This window comes from Ambystoma mexicanum, chromosome 7q, assembly GCF_040938575.1.
Source record: "Ambystoma mexicanum isolate Mex_15411 chromosome 7q, UKY_AmexF1_1, whole genome shotgun sequence".
Lineage (NCBI taxonomy): Eukaryota > Metazoa > Chordata > Amphibia > Caudata > Ambystomatidae > Ambystoma > Ambystoma mexicanum.
Window position 1 is genome coordinate 915,906,964 of NC_090941.1, and position 25,422 is coordinate 915,932,385.

The window sequence follows — 25,422 nt, forward strand, 5'->3', positions numbered from 1 at the left end:
CATCAACGTCTTTATGGGTGCTTTAGGCAGCACCAATGGGACGTCAGTATATATAGCTCCCCCGCTGCGGCTTCCCTTCAGATTTCAACCATCTACCAAACTGTTGGGATCACCTTGTGTTTGCTCTGTGCATTGGTTCTTTTTCTGCAGTTTTGCTGTTTCCAGTGTGTTTCTTCTGGGCCCCACCTTTGTCATCTGTGAGACTGAAGAAATTGTTGTTTCGGCCGTGTGCTACCTGCAGCCTTAAAACATGTATGATGGGGACGGCCATGCGGACTGTACTGCCTGTACCCCAATTACTTTGCTGACAACTGTTCCATCTGTCGGGGTTCTCCCAGAAGATGCATAAGGACCGCAATCAGCGGTTGATTTGCTGGCTGAATGAGGGGGCCTATCCGGTTACAGGTCATTTGGTCAAAAAAAAAAAGGTCGACAGGACAAATGGTCGACGCAATTTGGTCGAAAGACAAATGGTCGAATTTTTTTTTTTTATTATTTTCACATTTTTTTTTTTTGGGGGGATCCCCCCCAACCTCCTTTTTTTTGCTAAAAAACCCTTTTTTTTCCTAAACAAAAACCTGAAAAATATATATAAAAATAAAAAAAAAATGCGACCATTTGTCTTTCGACCAAATTGCGTCGACCATTTGTCTGTCGACCAATTGTCTGTCGACCAAATGACTGGACAGCGGCCTATCCGGCTTCAGAGGTAGGCTTGTCCCGCAGATGCAAGGCCTCTACATCTTCGACCAAGCGGTTGCCAGTACACCAGAGGGTGCGCTCGGCCGAGCCAATGCCTAAGAAGCCGCTCACGGAGGCCTGGCCGTCGTCGGATTTGGTTCTGTTCGGCATGTCAGAGGTGGCGACTGGTGTGGCATTGAGGGCAGACCGGCCAAAGGACTCAGGGTCATGGCCCGGAAAAGTCAGGAGACACACCTCACAAGACCTCAACGTCGGACAGGGAGAAGTCCAGTATTCTTTCCTCCTCCTCGTCACATAAGAAGTCGTCTACGGAGAAACATCACTCTTCTTCGGGCCATGAGTCCTCCAAACACTGTTCGAAGTCTTCTTCCAGAAGAGCCTCTTCTCCGTCTAAGGATAGGTCGGTGCTGCTTGCTGCGCGGGTATCAACAGCGTTTTATTTGGCGACATCACTTCCACGGGAGATGGCGTTGATGGTTATGACCCCGTCGACGACCATGCAGTTGGTGACTCCGTTGAAGACCCCGCAAGGGGCGACCCCGCTGGTGATGCAGGTGGCTCCGTTGCTGGTGCCGACGTTGTCCTCAACCGCCCCGTCTATGGATTCTACGGCGGTGGAGGGGCAGCAGTCCTATGGGCGGACACATGCGACACTGATCCGGAGATGGATACTCCGAGTAGCCTGGCTCAGCTCTCACCGCCGGATGACATTGTTGCTTTTCATGCAATGATGGCGAAGGCCTGTAACAAGTTCGGCCTCATCTCGGAGGAAGAGAGGAAAGACTGTTTTCTATTTCATCCATATGGGAAGAAGCAGAAGGTGATCTTCTCGATCCCCATATTGGACCACGTGTGGCAGGAAGGCCTTTGGACAACGCGCCACCAGTTTTTAGAGCCGGCACTCCAGGGCCGCCTGGAGAAAAAATTCAAGGCACCAGAATCGACTCACAAGTGCCTAACGTCGCAGCCCACACCAGAGTCGGTGTTTTCGGCGGCTGCCAGTAGGGAGGGGCGTTCCCAGCACAAGTGTGTGACCCCCCCAGAAAATGAAGGACATAAGCTGGATGCCTTTGGGAAAAAGGTCCTCATGATGGGTGCAAAACGGTCAAGGTGGCCAACTCCTTGGCAATCATGGCACGCTACGACCAGTAGATGTGGCACAGATTGGCACCCCTGTTGGATCACTTGCCGGAGCAGCAGCGGAAAGAGGCAATGCTTTTGGTTTGTGAGGGTGAGGAACCTTCGAACCACGGTATCAATATTGCAGTGGACTTGAAAGATTATGGGTTTAAAGAAATCAATAATGGGGTGGTTCTTCGACGGCAGGCCTGGCTGCGCTGTACTGATTTCCGGCCCGAGGTTCATCACAAGGAGGTGGACATGCCGTGCGAGGGGAAGAAGCCGTTTAGTGAGAAGATTGACGATGTCCTCAAGAATATGAAGGAGGACTCTGATACGGCAAGGTCCTTAACTGCCCTGCATGGGAAACTGACTTTTTCCTCCCTTTTCGCTCCTTTCGTGGGGTGTCGGGGAATGGCAGCTTTGCAGGGTCCCGCTATAAGATACATCGTCGGGCTACCTATTTATCCAAGGGTTTCCGATGGTCTTTCCATTCCTCGCAGTGGAACAAAGAATGTCAAGGCCAGCAAAAGCGAGGGTCTTCCTCCTCGCAAAGAGCCCAGCAGTCTAAGCCTCAACAACGACTGCCACAAGGGCAGTCGGTTAGGAGGGAGGTTGGTGCATCAGGTCGACGAGTGGCGGTTGATCACGATGGACAGATGGGTGCTCAATGCAGTCTACTACGGCCACCCGTTGGAGTTCAAGCATCCGCCCCTTCCAATTCCCCCGGTGAAAAGAGCTCAACCACACCTGCAGGTCTTGAACCAAGAGGTATGTCTGATGCTGCAGAAAGGGGACTTAGAGAAGGTGCCGGTAGCGGAAAGAGACGGTACATACTCCAGCTTCTTGATGACAAAAACAGAATAGTAAATGGCTCCCTATTCTGGGCCTACTTCCACCCAACAAGGATGTAAAACGCCAAAAATTCAGGATGCTAATGTTGGAGGACGTCATTCGCTCGGTTCAGCCGGGAGAGTTTCTGGCCTCCTTGGATCTGGAGGATGCGTATTTTCACATCCCCATGCACCCCAAGCACCGCAAGTTTCTACGGTTCATGGTCAGCGAGAGTCATTATCAGTTCCGGGTCCTTCCCTTTAGCCTAAAGTCAGCTCCCAGAACATTCACCAAGTGCCTGGCGCTGATTGCGGCTTACCTACGCATAGGACATCATGTGTATCCGTGCCTGGACGACTGGTTGGTCCAGGTACGCGACTTGTTGGGCGACTCGTCCAAAGGCAGCGGACTCACTCAACGCAGCTGTGCCCCTGTTACAGCATCTGGGCTTTGCAGTCAACTTCGGAAAATCCTGTCTGACGCCTTCCAAGGAGTTGGTGTTTCTGGGACTCGTTTTCAGACGGAACTCATTCAAGTCAAGCCAGCCCAGAAAAGGATCGAAAAGCTACTGTCCTTGTCGGGTTTGTTTGCACCTGGCACCTCAGTCATGGTCCGGCATACATGTCACTTCTCAGCACCATGGCATCCTGCATCCCGCTCATCCCGAATTGTTGTCTGTTCATGCGACCTGCACAGGAGTTCCTCGCTTCACAGTGGTCTCAGATCTACGGCTCCTGGTCTGACAGGGTGATCATCTCCCTGTTCCAAGCCCCGCGGTGGTGGACTCACTCCGACAACCTCATGAAAGGTATGCCTCTGGTGGAGAAGGATTTCTGGTATACCATTGTCACCGATGCCTCCCAGGTCAGTTGGGGGGCTCATCATCATTTCAGGTGAAAGGTCTGTGGTCTCCCAAGGAAGTCTCGTTACATATCAACATTCTAGAGTTAAGGACGGTTCACTGGGCTCTGAAATCCTTTCTTCCCTGCATTCAAGACTCAGTGGTTCGGATTCTCACTGACAACACCACGACAATGTTCTATCTATGCAAGCAGGGGGGCACGCATTCGGGGCCCCTGTCCCTGGAGGCTCAAGCCATCTGGCACTGGGCCTTGGCACACAGGATTCTGCTCAGGGCATTTTACCTACCAGGATTCAAAACATTCAGGCAGATGCTCTCAGCAGGGAGTCCACCCTGATGCACGAATGGCGGCTGAAGGACAAGCAGGTGGCGAGGATATTCGAGAAGTGGGGGACTCCTCCTCTGGACTTGTTCGCCAGCCCCGAAAACAAGCAGTGCAGTCTCTTTGCTAGCCGAGTGTCTCATCTGGGAATCGAAGGGGGACACGTTCTCATTCCCGTGGACGGGTCTGTTCGCCTACGCCTTCACTCCATTTCCGCTGATCAGAAGAAAGATTCAGATGATTTGCATGGTTCCATGCAGGATCATCCTGGTGGCTCCGTTCTGGCCCAGGCAGACTTGGTTTTCAGACTTTCTTCACCTAGCGAGGGATGACCCGCTTCATCTGGGTTCAGAGCCGGATCTGCTTTCACAGGACCTGGGATGGTGAGCATCACAACCCGGGCTCACTTCGCCTAGCAGCGTGTCTCCTGATCCCTCCGAATTCGGAAGTCAGACAATTCCTCAGGAATGTCGCCGCATTTTGGCTGCGGCAAGGGCGCCATCTACTAACGCGTCTTACGCCAGGAAGTGGAGAAGATTCTGTGCCTGGTATCAGCAGCAGGGCTTGCAGCCGTTGCGAGTTTCGCCTCCACAACCCCTTCCTTACCTTCTCATGTTGGCAGAAAAGGGTCTGGCATTGTCATTTATCAAGGTCCACTTGGCAGCCATTTCAAGGTTCATGCACTGGCGCAGCTCTGTCTGTTCTGTTGGTGAAACCTTTCCTCAAAAGTCTTTTCAGGACTTTTCCCACAGAGAAGAGGTTTTCTCCAGTCTGGAGCCTCAACTTGGTTCTCGCTGCCCTCATGAAACCTCAGTTTGAGCCTATGTCAATGGCGGCCATCAAATTTCTTACATGGAAGGTCGTGTTTCTGGTGGCCATTACCTCTTCTCAGAACTGCGGGCCCTGGTCATTGACCCTCCATACCTGTGTTTCATTAAGGACAATGTTCTCCTCTCTAAGAATCCCCATTTTTATTCCTAAAATGCCTTCTGACTTTCACAAAAATGCTACAATAGCATTGACAACGTTTTTCCCTAAGACTTCCACAGTGGAGAGTGCGTTGCATTACTTGGATGTCAAGAAGGCGTTGAAGTTCTATCTGGGCAGGAGTAAGTCTTTCAGGACTTCCAAGCGACTCTTTGTGGCGTTCGGCCCCTCCAGCAAGGGGAAGCCGATTTCGAAGCAAGGCATTTGAAGATGGGTGTCGTCTATGTTAACTTTCTGCCATGACAGGGCGAACAAGCCGCTACAATCGACTCCCAGGGCTCATTCTACAAGAGCCATGGCGTCGGCAGCGGCGGTTTGGGCAGGCATACCGTTCAGTGACATTTGCCAGGCAGTGACGTGCGTGGTGCCGCACATATTCCCCAGACACTACTGCCTGCATCAGCACCATGCGGAGGACGTGCAGGTTGGGCATGCTGTGCTTCAACACCTGTTCCAGTAAGGTAAACCCTGCAGCTTCCGGGGTTAGACTTTTGCTCATATGTTGATGTTCCTTTTAAATGAAGGTTTATCTTTCTGTGATGATGGTGTATATTGCCTCTCGTATGAGTTATGTTTGCCTGTTGTGCACTGCCAGGTATTTCAAACTACTACAAAGTCTATTCACAGCAGGTGAATCCATGACAGATCCAATGCTGGAGAAGGAAGTAGTTTCTTACATGTAACTCCATTTTTCCAGCGTTGATATCTTTCATGGATTCACATGCGTCCCCTGGCCTTCATCCTTCAGGCAAACATCCTCTTAAGGTGCCCTCTGGGTTTGGAGAGGTTAAAATCTGAAGGGAAGCCACGGGGGCCGGGCTATAAATACTGGACGTCCAATTTGGTGCTGCATAAAACACCCATAAAGACGTTGATAGGACACTCAAGGTGCCGAAGTTTTTCCATAGGAAAACCACTATATTTAAGTTACTTTGGTTTCTCAGCCTGTCGACGGGAAATATTCACAGCATGTGAATCCATGAAAGACGCCAACGCTGGAGAAATGGAGTTACAGGTAAGAAACTACTCCCTTGCCTACCGCATTGCCTTTGTTGTGCATTGGAGAGAGAGCACAATTTGCTTAAGGTCCATGTATCTGGTCAGTGCGAAAAGCGTACTTTGAGTTTCGTTGCGGGCGTGAGACATTATTACTGAATCGCTAAACACTTCAGGAGCTTTCACCGGTGATGAAAGGATGTTCTTCTCTCTAGAACATGTTCTCTCCCTGTTTACTCAATAATCTTATTTCAATAACCAGATAGAAAACTTCCCTGAACGGGAGACGACTGAAGGCAAATTGTAAAAACCATGATAGCAATCGCCAGTGTTCCCTACTCTCCCCCGCTTACCTTTTCATTTCTTAAAATGTTAATGGAATTGGAAATCACTAGTTCTCTTTATACCCGCCTTTTCTGCCCTGCTAACTCAATACCACGAGCAGTGGTTTGATGGCAGGGAAAATTGTCTAGATTTACATATTGCCAGGTTAATAGGTATCCCTAGTAGAAGATTCTACAATTTGTCCTGTAGTCCCATATTGGGATGTTTTTTCTTTTATAAGATACTGGTTTCTGGAAGAGGTATGCTTTTAGTTTAACACCGGAAGTTAAAATCCGTTTGGTTAGCCATCAAGGGCACTAGAACAGGCTTGAAGGGAACAGCGAGGCCTTTGGGGAAATAAATTATGTCCTTATGGGAGAGGGCTCTGCAGGAGTATGTCAGCATGCCGTTGCCACGCTCCTGATGGGGTTGATGCGAGTGCAAGCATATTCTTGGAGTTGCACAAATCAGTACATGATTGGATGGTAATCGAGGTAATTGTCCAGCGGTAGAAGCTCCCAGAGGTGGGGAGCCTTTGACCCGAAATAAAGTCAAAAAGTGTCCTCCTATTGCCTCGTCAGGAATATCAAAGTCAGCAAAGGCATAGTGATGCCAATGTCCTCTGTAGATGCTTCTCAGATTATTAACACCTTCACTGCCACATGACCTACATATATACATTATAGAAGCGTTTCCACAAGACTGCCTTATGACATATATTTGCCATGTATTTGCCATGTATTTTTAGGGATGATTTGTGGCCCAGCAGGCAGGTTTATGTGTTTTTCTTTTTTTACATTGTGTCCCCATGTCCAACACAAATTAGTCGACATTCTTTCTTTACCAGCAAGCATGCTGCAGCCCAGGCTGCATTGGGCTTATACGCTTACGCCTGAGGAGGGAAGGAAGAATGGGTTGATAGGTTGGGGGATGGGTGAAAGGGGAAGGCTTGGAGAAAGGAAACATTGGATTTGCTTCTTCTGGTTCTCCATCGCCCACTCTCTACCTCCCAATCCTCACCTTCCTGGCTGAGGAATCTTGGCCTCCCTAGTGCCTCCTACTTTCCTAAGAGAGAAGCGGGAGAAGCGATAGGTAAGGCTAATAGCGGGAGGTCTACATTGGCAATCCTTTCTCTGCCGTACTGCTGTGGGATATCATGCCATCTCCCAAAGAATCCACACCAACTCATGGTATTCGGTTGAGGGGGGCCGTGCATGAACCCACACAAAAACTGTACTGGAAATTCCACGCCGGATTCCTACAACATTCTGGAACTCCCAATGCCAGCCAATCCCTTTGTACTGGCTGGTTTTCACAGATTGTGCCAATTTTTCCTGAGCTCTCTACCATAAGGATGCTTTATTTTCTGATGGTATCTCTCTCTCTCTCTCCCTCCCAACCTACTACTCCCTCCTCCTCCTGTGCTACTACTCTCTGGTCTGTACACCACTACTACTCTCTCCTCCCGCCTGTGCACCACCACTACTGTGCTGCCGCCACAACTCTACTACTCTCACCTCTACTCTACCACTCCTCCCAACTCCACACCATTACTACTCCACCCAACCTTCTCAATCACTCTGTCACCCTTCACTCACGCCCTATTCTCCCATATTACCACTTTCGCTCACAATCCTTTCATGCACAATCACAACATAGTCTGCCACCTTCTCCTCTGATCTCACCCGAACAATCCACGCCTTTTGATTTCCTATTGTTCCTTATATACTCCCCATTCTGCTTCCCTTGGTTCTCCCATTCTGGTTCCCCAGACCAGTCTTTCCTTGCCTTTGCCACCCAGGAGGTGTTACAGACATCAAAATACATACAGTGGGGTCTAAGCCCCGCCACTTTCTCTTGTGCAGGTCCATCGCGGATCAACAATGGCAGCACGCTATGATCAAAGTTCCAGTTCGTGTGAGGGTTTAAGTCCTTGGTATGGCAGTCCTTGGTAAAGCTGTAGCCGTGTTACCGGTAAGCAGTTGCTCTGTCATAAGTGGCCTGACAGTCTCTGCCGAAATTATTCTCCACGGCTATGGTGCAGGTAGGCGCAGTTGCTCTAAGGAGCTGATGGCAGTATTCTGCGCATGCTCTAACACTTGATTTGGATGGTTCTGCTTGACAGGGTCAGGCTATTGTATTCCTTTGTATATCTATAAAGAGACTAATCTATGTGTTTCTCCAAAACAAATTGATTAGCTCTACTCATAGACAATACAAATAAACACATGCACACACAAACCCTCAAGCCCATACACTGGTTGTGTCAAAACGTATCATTGTGTAGGTCTGATAAGCCAGAAACACACAGATCTCTCCATCATACACACATACTAATGGGCCTTCGAACAAGGCGGTCGTGCTTTAAATCGTGACTGTGCATTATACAAAACACCGTTGCCGCTGACATGGAGACTTCCTTCTAAGAACAGTTGTTTATGTGATTGTCAGGACAGGCGATTGGTTATTGTGTGTGTCAATATCAGAAGCACACGACCACCAACTCCCCCTCCACACCAAACACACACAACAGGATGCACATACACAGAAGAATGTGGGCATGATGTTAGGAATGTATTTTCGTTCTGCAGCTTTCCCATCTCTTTCATAGTGGATTTTGTGTTACAGTTGCTAAATGTGGTGAGTTGCCATTTCCGACCTTTAAGGTCCATTTCCTTGATGTTTCTAGTTAAGCAGCAAACGGAGCAGTTCCCACACTTAAAATGTCCCATAACGGGAGGTAAATGCCTAAGTGTTCGTTTGTGTGTGGTTTTCTTTTGGCAATCTAGATGGATATGTATGTACCAATTTATCACGAAGATTCGGCATACGTTCGAATGCAAAACATGTTTTTTTAAAGCACATGGATGCCTGGCCAAATTCCCTACGATATGGCGTAAATGGGAAGAAGCTTCCTAATAGGGGTCACCTGCAAGATGGGGGAAAACAGCGGTTGTATGTGTATACGAATTGGTTTGCTTGTGTACATCCAGAACTCTTGGATTATGTCTATCAAATGTTCTTCTTTTGGTTTTTGTATTGTTATGTTTTAAAACATAATAAAATGTGTTATAAAAACTTTTTTTAAAGCGGCCCATACAGTAATGCAATTTAAGGACTTGTACTAACATGTAATTGCAGGCAATACAGCACTAATATTGAAAAGCCGTCCGGGCAGTGATCATTAAGCACAAAAAATAAGCATGACATCATTTGTTTTGCCTGCTTCATATTGCGAAACCAAACCGCTCCGAAAAGCAAGATACATTTGAAAAAATGTCCGTGGTGTGTGTATACAAATATCTCGGACTCTGTCAAATTTCTGTAATGTTCACTGCTTCAAGTTGTGATATACTCTGTGACATCTTGTAATACTTGGACACTGGGGTTCATACAAATGCCTATTCTTTCTCGACAAACGTACAACTTTTCGTTTGAATCGCTTGCTGTCATTCTTCTTAACTGCATTATTATCTATGTTTTAGTTTATACAGTCCCCCTTCAACACATGGAGCAGCAGTTCACTCTGTGGGCTAGCCAGGGAGGCGGTCCTTCCTTCTGTACATGTATCTTTTGCTATATTCAGACTGTCATGTTTCATTTATAACAGGAAATGGTTTGTATATGTATTCCTGCCGTTGTTTATTTTTTCTTACAGCTAACATTTGTTCTTTCCCCTTTCAATACTTCGCGTTACATTCACCAAAAATTCAAAATGTGTATTTGCCTACAAATGTATGTGCTAACCTTCGCCTACTGCTGCTTTCGAGTCCATTAAAAGTCTCTTGAATTGCTTTTAACTTCCAAGAAAATCAGCTGGGGCTTTTCAACAAATCTGGCCTCTTTAAAAAAAAAAGAAATGAAAAAAAAGCTCTAAATAACCAGACGTCGAGTCATCCAAAGTTCATATCTCGTTTTCTGATCGACAAAGAATTCAGGGGTGGCTGTGACATTTGTACTGTAGTTTATCTGAGTTGTTATAGATGTTCCAGCTGTGCAGATGGTAATCCCCTGTCTCTTCTTTCCCTTTTGTGCCCCTTCCCCCCCGCACTCTAGCTGCAGATCTGGGACACGGCAGGGCAGGAGAGGTTCCGATCCATTACCCAGAGTTACTATCGCAGTGCCAATGCGCTAATCCTGACCTACGACATAAGCTGCGAGGAGTCCTTTCGATGTCTGCCTGAGTGGCTGAAAGAAATCGAACAGTATGCCAGCCACAAGGTTGTAACTGTGTTAGTAGGTAAGTGACGATTTCTTTGTTAAAAAAAAACAAATGCAGCGTGATTGGCTATTAATACTTCTTGATATTAGTGGTGAAAAGACCCAACTTACACAAACGGTAATATCCTCAACCTCATCATCACCGCCCTGTCCACCCTCCACACAGCGCTCCAATCCCACCTGACTTGTCAGACCATCTGGCAATCCCTTTTGACTTAATGATGCCACACCAGTCAAGCAAACCCATCGGAAACCCAGCAAACAAGCCTTCAGATCATTCAAGAACCTCCCAGTAGAGGCTCTCACAGAAGACCTCTGCTAACTCCTCTTCACATGGGCTGATCTACCTCTGACAAACCAGGACTGTGACTCGCCTCTTCAAGAACTCAAAACCACCCTCACAACCAATGTCAACCGCCATGCCTCGGTGAAACAATGTATCTAAACCTTCCTGGTACACTCGAGAACTTAACTTCAACAAACAGAAATCCCGAAGCATCCAACATCGCCCTGTTATAGCCACTTAGCCACTCTGTGCTATATGCAGACAACACTGCCAAGGCAAGCTACTACCAAAACAAGATAGCCAAGGACAACAATGAAAGCAGAGCCCTCTGCAAGGCCTTCAACCCTCTGTCTCACCCATCCGTACCAGAATACATCGAAAAATCCACTGCCATTAACTCTTTCTTCATCAACAAGAACACCATTATCCACCAAAACACATAGATGCCAAAGCTACATCTGAGAGCACACTAGACATCCTATCTCATAAAACCACCGCTACCTGGATAACGTTCAAGACCCTCACTATGGACACCTCACTTCAACACCTCACTACAACCCTGGCATCCCTCAAGGCTACATCGTACGCAGACACCATCCTCCCTGCCACTTTATTCAAGACCCTTGCTACTGAAGCACTCCTCCCTTACCTGACAGTCATTAACAGCTCTGTAAATCAGGGCACCTTCTCATCGACCCTCAAGAATAGACAAATCCTCCTGCTTCTCAAGGAACCATAAGTGAACCCTGAAAACTTCAGAAACTACCGCCCCATCACCCACCTTAATACAATTGTTGAGAAAGCAGTAGCCACGCAACTCCTTCAACACATTGAAGCCAACCACCTCCTTCAGTCCTACCAATCTGGCTTAAGACCCAGATGCAGTACAGAAACTTCTACTATCAAGGTGATCAACGCCCTTAAAATCCTCAATGATGGCCATCCTTGCTTCCTGGTTCTCCTTGACCTCTCAGCAGCATTTGGCACAGTAGACCGCTAGACACTGACAATCGTCATCGCCACATTGGGATCAGCGAGATCGTCCTCAGCTGGGTCAAATCAGACCCTTCTAATCCCACCAGTTTGCACAAATTGATTGCTCCATATCACCAACTCCACCCATCACCTGTGGACTCCTGCAATGATCCATCCTCTCTCCTGTGATCATCAATCTTTACATGGAACCACTTGGAGCCCTCTTCGCTCCACAAAATATCCACATCCACTAATAGGCAGATGACACCCTGCTCTACCTCAAGATATACTCCATCGAGGACATCCATAGGCTCAGGGCCTGGCTCTCATTGATCCAGTAGTGGATCTCCAGTGCTTGCATGAAGCTCAACCTCTCCAAGACTGAATTCCTACTCTTGACCAATAACATTGAACATCCAGACATCCAGACCTGGTTCTTTGCTATGCACCTTTAGGCTTTCACACCAGAGCTTGCCGCCTGAAGCAAGTCCCTTGGGTTCGACATCAACAAACATCTATCCTTCAAGCAGCACATAGAAAGGAAGACACAAACAGCTTGGTGCCAACTTTCTCTCCTGCATAAAATCAAGCCCTTCACCCCAGAAAACAACTTCAGATCTGCTGACCAAGCCTTGGTCATCTCCCACATGGATGGGGGCAATGCCTTTTTGGAAGGCCTTGTGTTGATTACCCTGGCACCCCTTAGATGTGTCCTGTATGCTTCAGCATGACTCTTAAAAGGACTTTGCAAATGCAACCACAACACCACAACCATCATCGAACTGCACTGGCTGCCGCTGCAAATATGTATCATCTTCTAATTCTGCTGCACCATGTACAAGGCTGTCACCCTGAAGCTTCCACCTCACTGAGAATCTCAGCATATGATCCACCAGAAGTAAGGACATGTGCAGACTTGAACTTCGCCAGTGCAGGAATGAAAGAACCAGAAGACAGGTCTTCTCTGTCTCCGTTCCAAGACTCTGGAACCTCCTCCCCATGAACATCAGACTCTCCCCTCACTTCTACAGCTCAGGAAGGAGCTCAAGACCCATCTCTTGAAGGAATAGCTCTTCCCTAACACCTATGTCACACACACCCTCCACTCCCCATCCGACCTGAGACTCAGTGATTTGATCCCCACTGTTTCCTCCCCCGGTTGCTTGCTGACAAATTACTCCCTTCCACTACCTTGTTTCTCTGCTCCCTTCACCATGTTCTCCCCACTATGATTCTGTTGCTTCTCAAAGCTAGGCCCATGCTCCATAAATAACCTAATAATAATAAAAACCATTAAGGGTGCCCTGCAAGATCTGCGACTTCACCCTTAAACTGGGTCACAACCACTCTCTGCCACAGCAGATCTCTCTCCACCAGTGAGACTCCCTTTCTGGTGAGCTTCCCCCTTGTCCTCCTGCGCCCTCTAGTGAAGGACCATGGACCTTCATACTCCCTCTTCCAATCTTCGAAAACTACTGCTCTGTGTCCTACTCTTGGTGGGTAAAAAGGCTACATATTTATCCACTAAGGGAAATGAACAAATAAAGTCACATACACCAGGGTTTAGGAATAAAATACGTTTATAAACTTTAGCGTTTGTGAAGTGTGTATGTAATGTTAGTGGATTTATCTGACTTATCTGGACTGATCCATCCAGCCCATCATACAGCTGAATGGAATGTTGGAAGGAAAAAAAGGATACAGTCTGGAGCTCTCCTGCCAAAGAATAGGTTGGGCAGGGAGTCCGCTTTCCAAAGAAACAGTTGTTAAGGAAGGGAGGAGAGCAGAAGCAGGAAAGGCAGCTCTTTTGGGGGTACATGGACTTAACAGGCCCCCAAGGCCTAACGGCAACTTCCCAGCATCATTAGTGTGTGCCTATGCTGCGTTCCCGCTGCTGCCTGGGCACCCACAGGGCTGTGGTGCTGTTAGCCTACCTGGGGGCCATACCAGACCGGCCTAAGCATCAACCCTCCCTCCCCCCGGGCCCTATGCGTTAAGCAGCCAGGGGAAGAAGTACCGCTCCGTCGTCTGAACCATGTGGTCCGCGTGGCCCGAACAGAGCGCTGTAGCCATTTTCCCTGTCAGTCTACCCCGAAGCCAGGCAGGGCGGGCCCTGAAGATAATTCCTCCCGGGTTGCATCTGTCAGGGGAGCCGGGAGGTGAAGAGGGAGAAGAAGGACGTCTGCCTGATCTCAGCAAGGGGGGCAGTAAGGAAAAGCCTTGCGCCGCCACGTTGAGCAACCCTGGTGAAGGGAGGAGAGGCCGGGGAAAATCTGCGCCAGAGGGTGTATCGGTGAAGAAAAGTCCTGGGACCAGGAGCATAACGGCCCGCCTCTGCAAGGCCTTGAATGTGCTGCGAGTGAGGCGATTAATGACGGTGGCATCTCCATAACAACAGGGATGCTTTCAAACGGAGGCACCGGAAGGCGCAAGCCGGCCCACCCAATAAGATTCCTGTCTGTGCTTGTACAGGCCGAGGAGGGCCCCCCACCCTTTTCCCCCTGCTACACACTATGAAGCAGCCTCCTGATGTACAGCCTGCTACCCCACGAACCTGGGCCCTTTACCTCTACGATCTTTGCAAATCTACCAGTGAGTGATGCCTGAACTTTCCACTCTCTCCTCCTCTAACATCTTTGAATCAAAACTGTGCCTACCTCACTCTGCCTTCCTGCATCACCTAATCTACTTCTTCTTTCACTGCATTTGTGTCCCTTTTCTGAAAATTTAACCTAGGTGTGTGTGTTCTTAACATTTTTGCACCCCATCGCCATTTCATTTGTGTCCTTTGTGTCCATTTGGTCACTACTAGGCTGCCTGGTAAGTTTGGGCTAGGATTGTGCTGTGCAGCCACTCCTCTTTCCTTCAACTATCCTTGTCCGCCCCTATGGCACTGACCATCTCCCCCTATCTTCTCTAACTGCTACACTATCACCTACCCTGCCTCTCTCACAAAGTCTGGAAGAAAGAAACACAAAAAAGGCATCCTGGCCACTAACCCTGGCCTACCCATTGCAGACACCTATGTCGGTGCTACTTCCAGACAGGTCTTCACCGATATCCTCTTCTCTGTCCCCTCCCCAGTTCTATGGACTCCTCATCTTATCTCTACTCTCTCCCCTTTCACATCCTCTCCCATTAATGGCGGCACCAAATGGGAAGTCCTCTTGGCGGGCTTCGCATCATCTAGGTGTACCATTAATGTCTATCACACTGGCACTATCTTGGTTCAGGGTCCTCAAGCCAAACTCCTTCTCTTTGATCGGCGCCTGCCATCCCTCGTTAATTTCCTTCCCACATCTGCCACTCCCTCTTCCACTCTCTCTGTCCCCCGCCTCCTCCGATTGGTGTACCATACCCCTGTACCCCTCCTCGCAAAACCTTCAAAGGTGGAGATCTCCTGAATCTAGCCACACTTAGCGCTCACTTAGCCATCAAACACTCTACCGACATCTGCTTCCTTCTTGAAGACATTGACCTCGACATCCTCATTCTTACCGAGATGTGGTTCAATGCCACCCTTTCACAGCTTTTGACTCCCTTTTCCCTGATGGCTAAAAGATCATTTCCTAGCCTTGCCCCAACCGGGCTGGCGGTGGGGTTGCCCTGATTTTCCCTCAGTGGGTGCGTTCCTCCCTCATACCCAAGCAGTCCAATTCTTCCTTTGAGAGCCTTGTCTGCAAGCTGGTCATCTCCCCCTCCTCCTCTCTGACCATTGCCACTATCTACTGGCTACCTGGCTCTACCACCTTGTTCCTCTCTGAATGGGCCGATTTCTTCTCCTCTCTCCTTACAACCACCTCTAAACTCCTTCTCATGGGCGATATCAACATCCATTTGGACTCCTCTATCAAGGCATTCACTCTGTTCATGAACTTTGCACCTCACTCTCCCTTTCCATTCTCTTTTCTGGTCCAACCCACTTGGCTGGACACACTCTTGATGCCCTCAACCACTCTGATCTTTCACTTGCCTCTCCACTGATCACTCCTCTCTCCTGTCAGACCACTCTCTTCTCTCCTCTCATCTGGGGCCTCTCAGCCCCCTGATCGCACCTCCTCCAGCCCTGTCAACCTCGTTCCCAAAAATCCGTCTGATGAAACGAGTGTCAGCTGCTGCCTTCGCATCCACCTCCATCACCCCCTTCTACCTCCCACCACAGCCTCTACCTCCGACTCTGCTCTCAGCAACCTCCATCTGGTCATTACTAACACTCTGGACATTCTTGCCCCAGTCAGGAGGATCTGCCTGAAACCTGCCTCTAAGTGTAACATCTGGTACAACTCTGAACTTGTAGCCCTGAAACAAAGTGCTGGCGGGTGGAAGGAACAGAGCTACTGCGGAACGGAAGTGGCAGACCTCTGGCTCCCCCTCTGACAAACTGGCCTGTCGCCTGCTCCAAAGACAATACTGACGTTCTATTGGCGCAAAGAAAAGGGCCTACCTACAGGCGCGTGTCTCTGGTGCATCCAACAGCACATCTGAACTCTTTAAAATCTGCAGGGAACTAGCCAACCCTTCTGCAGTTTCCGCCTCACCCCTCCCCTCCCAGGCCCTCTGCAACCCACTGGCCACACACTTTACTACTAAAGCTCAGGACATCCTGAGCACCCTTGCCTCCCTCTGTCTCCCCCACCCCCCTTCGTCACCCCCTTGCCTCCTATGGCCTCTGACTCTCCTCCTTTCGTCCTTTCCTCCTTCTCCCCTATCCATCCTGATGAGGTCGCTAGAGTTGTCTGCTCCATGAAGGTCTCCTCCAAACAGGGTTGCCCCTGATCCTCTAGAACCATTAAGTACAATATTGGCTCTCTTGCCCCCGCACTATTTCTGCAATCACTCTTTTGTAACTGGATTTTTCCCCTCCTCCCCTCAAGCACTCCCTTGTGCGCCCCCTCCTGAAAAAACCTTCAGCAGACCCCACTTGCCCAGCCAACTACCGTCCTATATCTAGCACTCCCTTCCTCTGGAAACTTCTGGAGAAGCTGGCCTTTCCCCAACTTACCTCACATACTGAACTTGTTGGTTGCCTCCACGACCATCAATCTGGATTCCGAGCATCCAGAGGCATGGAAACTACTCTGCTAAACACCTCTGAGGAATTGCTTGCATCTCTGGATTCCAACTCTCCTGCGGTCCTCATTCTACTTGATCTCTCCTCTGCTTTTGACATGGTCAACCACTCCATCCTCATTAGACCGCTCCATGATACCCTGGGTATCTCGGAGTGGGCACTGAACTGGCTGACCTCCTTCCTCAGTGACTGTCCCAGGTTATTCTGGACACCTTCTCCTCTCCTACCTCTTACTCCACCTGTGGTGTCCCCCCAGGGCTCCAATTTCTCGCCCTGGCTTTTTAACACTTACCTTTCTCCACTAGCACACCTCATTTCCACCTTCTGCCCTAACTTCCAGCGTTAGACAGATGACACACAACTCTTCTTCAAACTTCCTTCTGACCCTCTCCTTACTTCTTCCATCATTCTGGGCTGCCTATCTGCAATCCAGTCCTGGTGCACTGCCAACAATATCTGCCTCAATGCCAGCAAGATTGAGATCCTTCCTATTGGGACTCCTGCTCCCTCTTTCTTCCCCGCACTCTGGCCGTCCTCTATAGGCTCTCCTGCTTCTCCTTCATCTGAAGCCAGAAACCTTGGCGTCATCTTTGACTGCTCTTTCTCCTTACTCCCTCACATTCAGGATCTTGCCCAAGAAGTCCCACTTTCAACTCTTCCTTCTCAAAGAAATTCTCCCCTTCCTCACTTAGCTCCACAAGGTCAATGTCTCTACAGCCCTGGTTTTCTCTAGGCTAGGCTACTGCAACAGCCTTTTCCTGAATCTACCCTCTTCCTCCCTACGACCCCTCCAGCTAATCCAGAATAAAGACTTATCCTTGGCCTCAAGCCCACGTGCTGTATCTCTCCAACCCTAAAATCTCTCCACTGGCTCCCGGTTGCTGCAAGGATCACATTCAAATCCCTCTGCATCATTCAAAAGGCTGTCTGGGTCCGGGGACCACGCTATCTACAACTTGCTCTAACTAAATACTCTCCCTCTAGATCTTTACGTTCCTCCGCTACCTACTCCCTGTGTTTCAAGCACTTTGCTAAATAGGCTGATCTGTTTCCTCAGGTGGCTCCCTCTTATGGAACAGCCTCCCACTTTCTCTTCATCTTGAGCCAGATCTCCTCAAATTCCGGAAGCTCGTCAGGACTTTTCTCTTCACCTCCTCTTTCCCTTCCTCCCTCCCTCCTCTGTTAATCCCACAGCTGCTGAGATTGTGGCCCAGAGCCCTTGTGTCCTTCTGGGCCCTGGCCTCCCACACACAATCACCTCCCGCTCACAGCACTTGCCTTGGCACCAACTGGCCTATGATACTGTAGGCCTGCACTTATCTACTATTGGCACCCGACCTCTCCATAGCGCTTCCTCGACTGGGCACTTACATCTGCTGCTCATTCTCGGACATGGTCACTCCTAGAACTTACGCCCCACTCCCTCTCCACCGCTCCTCTCTCTGCATTTGTACGTTATGAATGCTCACAAGGCCTAGTAGGTCCATCTGTATCCTCTGTGTTCTAATTGTTTTTCTATCCCATGTTCCCTCCCTGTTGCCCTGTGGGCGCTTTGAAACACAATGGGTCTCATTACAAGTTTGGAGGTAGCCAGGCCCAAACTCTGGTCCGGCTCCGGGTCCCGCGAAAGGGGAATTACCTGGCCATTCCGACCTTTGCAGGCCCGGTAATTCCCCTTGCGCGGGACCCGGAGCCGGTACGTCTCCATTCCCATTTGAGCCCCCATATGGCTCAATGGGAATGGGGAGGATGGTAACAGCAGATGGTGACCAGTTGTGCAGAGCAGCCCCCGCAAGCAGAACTCGTAATGTGGTGGCATGGTAACAACGGCGCCGGTAGCACTACCGGCGCTGTTGTTACCTTACCGCCACTGTTGTAATGAGGCCCAATGTACTTGCTGTATAAGCACCTTACAAAGGCAAAATAAATAAAGAGTAAATTATGTAGGGGGTGCAGCTGTGATCATGTACAGCCCCCACAGCATTGGGTCTCCTAGAAGATGGAAAAAGACTGCAGGTGAGGTGATGAATGTGTAGGGCCCCCTATGGGTATGGGAGCTGCCTGAAAACAGCTCTGTGTGGGCCATGCGTGGTGAGATCGGGTGACCCCACGGGGTGGACTGGGCCACCCAAAAGACCAGCAAGAGCAGGGGTGCAAGTCCTGCAGAATGGGGAAAACATCCCTTCTGATGCTTGTGAATCTGCTTAGAATCACATGCAGTGCATATAGTCCAACATCTAGTGGAAATCGTGGAGTATTGCATCTTTCTTTTGAAGATCGAAAGGGACGTTGATATGAGCGTGACTATAACATTCTCCCTAATGTGACGTGTAATGTACCCAAAATCCCTCACGTGTCGAGGTCCCACCAGATTGTTTTTTCCGACAACCTAATTGGTCGCTTATGCAGAGCTCATAAGAGTTTATATTGCTAACGTTTATTTCCACGGCCTACGGTCGTCTAGTCACTTCCACCTTCGACGACTGCTTTGTGGGTTTCCAGCCGTCGCGACATCTTCATCTGCTCGGCGACTGTTCAACTGCTCGACGACTGTCGACTGTGTGTTGTCGGCCCTCCGGCCCGGCCCTTACAGTAGGGACAGTGGGCCCCTGGGTTTTATTCCTCTCTGAGAATGTATTTCCTTCACCCCTCTCTTTCTCTTCTTGGTCTGGCTGCCGCTACCTTCTGATTTTGCCTGTCGTGTAACGGCAAGTTTCCTTCGAAGGACACCCATCGCTGATGCAATCGGTGTCTTCCTCGTGACCACGCATGGTCTGTACGCTCTTTCGACCGAAAACATTGAAGGACAGGCAGATTAAACGATGGGTGGCCTACACTATGCAGACCAAAGGTCTTTCCCCCGTCAGCGCTGTCGCCTCAGATGATGAGGAATCTGTCGGCAGCCATGGCTCTGAGTTGGGAGCCATTGACCTCTCAGAGGAGCCTGTGTGCCCGTCCACGATCGACAGGCCACCGGCACTGTTATGGGGAAATCACACCCCAGCAACAAGGGCAGCCACGCACCACGTGTACACAAGCACACAAACCCTAAGGCCTCTTCGACGGAGTCATCGAAGAAGCACACAATGCCTGCAGGACCGTAGAAAGTTTCAATGGCACATGTCGAACCTCGTGTCTTCGACGCCCTTCTTGCAACCGCTTTCGCGGCATGCGACTGGGCGTCTGTTTGGAATGGGCTTTCCCTCTAAAAAATCCTCTGTCACCGACCCACCATTCAAGGGCGCACAAGCGCCCAAGGACCCGGGGGAGGCGCCGGCCGCGACTGCACCTTCAGGCTCGTCAAAACCCTCTATGCAGCTGCCGAAACTTTGCGAAAGCCTTTCGGTGATCATTTTGGCGGCCAAAGAGTACAAGGGCACCCCCTCTCATCGAGAGGACTGTTTTGAAGGCCTCGCTAAAGACTTATTAAGAAAGTCTCCCACTTTTGGGGAAACCCTTTCCTCCTCCTGACCATTCAGCTTCTTCTCTATGGACTAGGGAATGGTTTGAGCAATACATGGACAAAATGCCCCCGTTCATTGACTTTTCAGACCGTATATGATACCCAAGAAACCTAGGGAAGTGGACTCTTGCCCCATCCTCTCCAAATTGCAGAGACTCCCCACCTCTGCATAGGGACACCAAGAAGACATCTTGCAGGTCCCAGATGATTCAAACCAGGAAGAGTCTTATGAAGAGGTTAACCCTTTTGATCAGAACCCAGCTGATCAGGACCCAGACTGGGACCAGGCAGAGGATCAGGGTCCTTGGCTTACACCGACGCATACTGTCAACCCAGGCGCCATTTATCTGGATCCCCCAGCTACCCCTCCACAAGAGAGTCCTCACATGTGGACAACCAGATGTTGTTCAATTCCATTTTAAAAAGAGCAGCTGACCATTTTAAAATTGCAACGCACAAAGCTGCTCTAGACTCAGACTTCGTGGAGGATATCCTCAAGGAGAAGACTCCAACTAGCTAAATTATCCCTTTACTGAATTCTGTAAACAAGTTTCTGGCCCCTTCTTTGCTGTCCCCGTCTTTCACATGAGCAGTTAACCCCCGGATGGAGAAATTATTTCGCCCATCGCCCTCAGACCCCCTCTACATCAGGGCTCATGCCACACCTGACTCCTTAGTCATTTCGACCACTCGAAAAGAGGCGGGGGCACATCTGGCCTCCGCAGAATTCACTCCGGACAAAGACTACAAGAAGCTTTACGCCCTGGGCAAACAGGTCACTGCCTCTGCGGCCTACGCCACAAGAATCGCAAATAACACCACGCTACTGGCAAGTTACAGTGATGTCCAGTGTGGACTAGTGCAGGATGGTCTTCCGGACGTTCCAGAGCCCACGTGATCACGCCTGATGACGGTCGTGGATGAAGGCAGACAATTAACCCAAAAATACTAAAGAAACACTCTGGACTTGGCTGACACCGCTGGACTCACCCTCGCGCAGGGTACCCTGCTTAAAAGACATGCTTGGTTAAAAAACTCTGGGCTCAAACCCAAAACTCAGACCACTCTGATTAATAAGCCAGTGGAGGATTCAAACCTTTTTGGGAAAGCGATTGATGATGCCCTAGAGACGGCAAAGAAAGAACACAAGACCTTGAAATCACTTAGCCAGATCACAGCTAAGCCCTTTCACCAGCATGGAGGCTCAAACTCATGGCCAATCCTTCCCCCGCTCGCCCCAGGGGCAATACGATTCAGGAAATAATTCCTGTTCCTCCGGTCAAGGATACTCTGGTAACTTCCAATACCAGCAAAGAGACAGATGGTAGAGGCAGAAGCTCCACTCATAGTGGCTCCATGGCCTCCACCTCAAAGTGACACGCTAGTTCAAGTCCCCTCCCCAGCTTCCCCGGTCGAGGGTCGCTTGTCTTCATTCACGCCTGGGAGGGGAACACTTCAGATCAGTGGGTACTAAAGAACGTTGCCCATGGGTATTGTATGGAGTTTCTCTGACCACTTCGCTACCACCCACTGAGAGGCAGGCGCCTGTCGACAGAACTCCTGCGCATCCTGCTGGAAGATGTTCTGCCCTGCTGGAAAAGGGGAGCATCGAAGTCGTCCCCCTTCTTCAGGTAATCAAGTGTATTTATTCCGTGTACTTCCTTGTACCCAAAAAGGATCTCACCATGCACCCTGTTTTAGACCTGCGCCCTGCAAACAATTATGTCAAACCTCAAAAGTTCAGGATGACAACACTTCAGGAGGTAATCCCACTACTGCAGCAGGGGGATTACATGGCCACATTGGACATGAAAGATGTATACTTTCATATTTCAATGTTTCCAGGGCACAAAAAGTTCCTCAGGTTCATGATAGAGGACACCCACTATCAGTTCAAGGTTCTCCCCTTCGGCATTGCCGCAGCCCCAAGGGTGTTCACAAAGGTGCTGGCGGTAGTAGCGGCTCACCTGAGCAGGCAGTCCATCCCAGTCCATCCTTACCTCGACGACTGGTTCATAACAGGGGATTCGTCAAGAACATGCCAGACAAATACCCAGAGGACAGTAGATCTCCTCTTCAAACCAGTCTAACTCCCAACCATATCAAACAGTTTCTGGAGGCTCTTTCGTCTTCCCCTCCAACGAGAGGATCCAAACCATGCTGTTCCAGATCCCTCACTATGTAGCCAGTCACCAAGTGACCATACGCAAAGCCATGCAACTGATGGGGATGATGGCTTCCTGCATCTTCCTAGTTCCTCACGCTCGCCTGCGCGTTCGCCCCATGCAAGAGTGGCTCTCGAGCCAATGGGGTCAGGCCAGCGGCCAGTGGGATGATCTAGTGGCTGTCTCAGCAGCCCTCATTCAGTCTCGGCAGTGGTGGTCAAGGGAAAACCTTCTGCAGGGGAAAATCTTCACCCCCGCAGTAGAAGCCACTCTAACCACGGACGCATCTCTGACAGGGTGGGGAGCTCACCTCCTTCAACAGACTGTGCACACCGTGTGGTCTTCAGCAGTAGCATCCAATCACATAAACCTGAACTACTAGTAGTGTCCAAGGCCCTTAAGGCCTTCCAAACATATCTTCAGGGGAAAAGGTTCTAGTCCTCACGGAAAGTACTAAAGCCTTGTACTACTTAAACAGGGGGCCAATCTCTCTCTAGGGCTGTCCGAACTGTCCTAGAACATTTAGAAGTGGGCACTCAAACACATGTTCCTTCTTCCACAACATATTCCAGGGGAACTCAATCTTCTGGCAGACGTACTCAGCAGAGACTTCCCCTACCCGTAGAGCACAAGTGGTGGCTACATGAGAACATTTTACTCAGTGTCTTCACAGAATGGGTCATCCCAGAGATCGACTTATTCGCCACTCTGGAAAACGCCCAATGCTCAGATTACACCTCCAGGTACCCACAGAACCGCTCAAAGGGGAAAAGTCTTTGGATAACATGGTCTGGGAAATTTGTCTACGCTTCAACCTTCCCCCCCCCGATTCCCCTGCTCAACAGAACAGTGCACAAGATGCACCAAGAACCAGTCACGATAATCCTGGTGGCCCCTATGTGGACCCGCCAACTTTGGTTCTCCCATCTCATGGCAATGTCAGTCTCCCATCCCAGGAAGCTTCCGTGCCCATACAATATGCTGTCTCAAGATCAGGGAGAGACACTACACCCATGCCCTCAAACACTTCTGTATGAGCGTGATATAAATAAAATATAATTTCAAACTCTCAACTTAGAATCCTGGCTCCTGAGGTCATAGAGTTTGGGCACCATTAGCTCCCTCAGAGATGCATGGACATACTCAGAGAGGCACATAAACCTACCATCAGACATTGCTACTCCAGCAAATGGAAGCGCTTTGTTTTCTGGTGTAGTTTCAAGGGCATCAATCCTATTGATTGCTCACCTAAAGATTTTGTCCTTTACCTAACCCACCAGTTAGATTCAGGACTGGTTTTCAATTCTCTTAAAGTCCACTTAGCCGTGCTTTCGGGGTACACCGCCTCCCAGGTTTCATGATGGAAAATTCCTGTAATTAAAGCCTTCATGGAAGGGGTAAAAAGACTTCATCCCCTAGTTGCAAGCCAGCTCCCAGGTGGGACCTGAATGTTGTTCTTACCTGACTAATGGGACCACCCATTGAACCCATGCACAAGACTAGCCTTAAAGCACTCACCTACAAGACCGCCTTTCTGGTGGCGATCACCTCTATAAGGAGAGTTGGTGAACTGCAGGTCCTTTCAGTTCAGGATCCGTTCATCACGAGTCACAAAGACGAGGTAGTTTTGCGTAACACACCCTCGCGTTACGCCCAAATTTATCTAAACGTTCCATGTAAACCAGTCCATAGAACTACCCACCTTTTTCCAGAACCCCACAAACGTGGCGGAAAGAAGCCTAAACACACTGGATGTAAGGAGAACGGTCATCTACTGTCTGGAAAAGACAAAGCCACTAAGAAAAACAAAACAGTTTTCCTCTCAGTGGCAGCTGGTAGAGAAGGGAACCCTGTCTCTAAATCGGCTATTTCTAAGTGGATCGTAAAACAGCATCACACTGTGTTACACTCTTACCAGGAAATCTACCCTTCACGCCTAGAGCACACTCTACTAGGGGCACAGGGGCTACCATAGCATTCATTGCAAATGTTCCTCTAGATTTCATTTGCAAGGCAGCAACCTGGAGTTCTGTAAACACCTTTACACAACACTACTGCCTGGATACACATTATAGGTCTTATTCCAGGTTGGACAAGTGGTGCCAAGGCATCTCGTTGCTACTGTTCCTTCACACATCCCCACCACCATCTCTGGGTACTGCTCGCTAGTCTATGCACAGCATGTGATTCTAGGAAGATTCACAAGCATCAGAAGATATGGATTACTAACCGTAATAGCATTTCTGATGATTGTATCTGCTTAGATTCACATGAACCCACCCACCCTTCCTCCCCTCGTGGAGTAGAAGGAACATAGGCTTCTTACACCTTCTCTCTTCAGTACTCGCTTACACACTCTATAAGGCTCCCTCACTGCAGAAAAAAACAACCAGTGGGATCTTGACGCGTGAGGTATTTTGGGCACTACACGTCACATCAGGAGCAGTGATACAGTTACGCCCATTTCAACGTCCCTTTTCATCTTTGAAAAAAAGATGCAATACCCCGCAATTTCCACCTGATGTCGGACTATATGCACAGCATGTGAATCTATGCAGATACAATCATCAGAAATGCTATTACGGTGAGTAATGCATGTCATATTACAGCACAGCAGCAGATCTTCATACACCTAAAGACTGCACCCAGAGGTACAGGAAAGCGGTGGCTGACTGCATCAGTAACCCTATGTAAAATAATATTTTATACGTTATTGTATGTTGCATGTATATTCGTAAGTGTGTATAGATTATAAGTTTAGGTGGGTATAGATATTCAAATATAGTGCATGTCCGTAGTTAAGCAGGGGGGACGTATATAGTGTGAGGCAGTTGTTTAAAAAAAAAAGGGAAGGAACAGAGAAAAATAAATATAGAGGTGAAACCTGGTGTGGGATGAGTAAGGGAAGTGGTGTGCTGCCAGAGGTCGCATAGAGGGTGGTACAGTGGGTGGTGCCAGGCAGAGGTTAGGGGTTTGTTCAGTCAGTTTCACCCTATGGGTCCCCCGTTGGCCCCCCCTAAGGGAGGGTGGGCTGACAGGGCAAAGGCATCAGAAAGGACTCACGCCCGGCAAGCAGGGGATCGGCATCTTTAATA

General features: G+C 49.3%; 1 protein-coding gene across 2 annotated transcripts in view; it reads left to right on the top strand.

Moving 5' to 3' along the window:
- RAB30 (RAB30, member RAS oncogene family) overlaps nucleotides 1-25,422 on the top strand; it is a 352,385-nt gene that overhangs the window by 305,457 nt on the left and 21,506 nt on the right. For both annotated transcript variants that reach the window (XM_069639874.1, XM_069639875.1), the window contains exon 4: nucleotides 10,203-10,386. In XM_069639874.1, coding sequence (XP_069495975.1) covers nucleotides 10,203-10,386 — 184 coding nt within the window. The remainder of the gene's footprint in view (nucleotides 1-10,202; nucleotides 10,387-25,422) is intronic.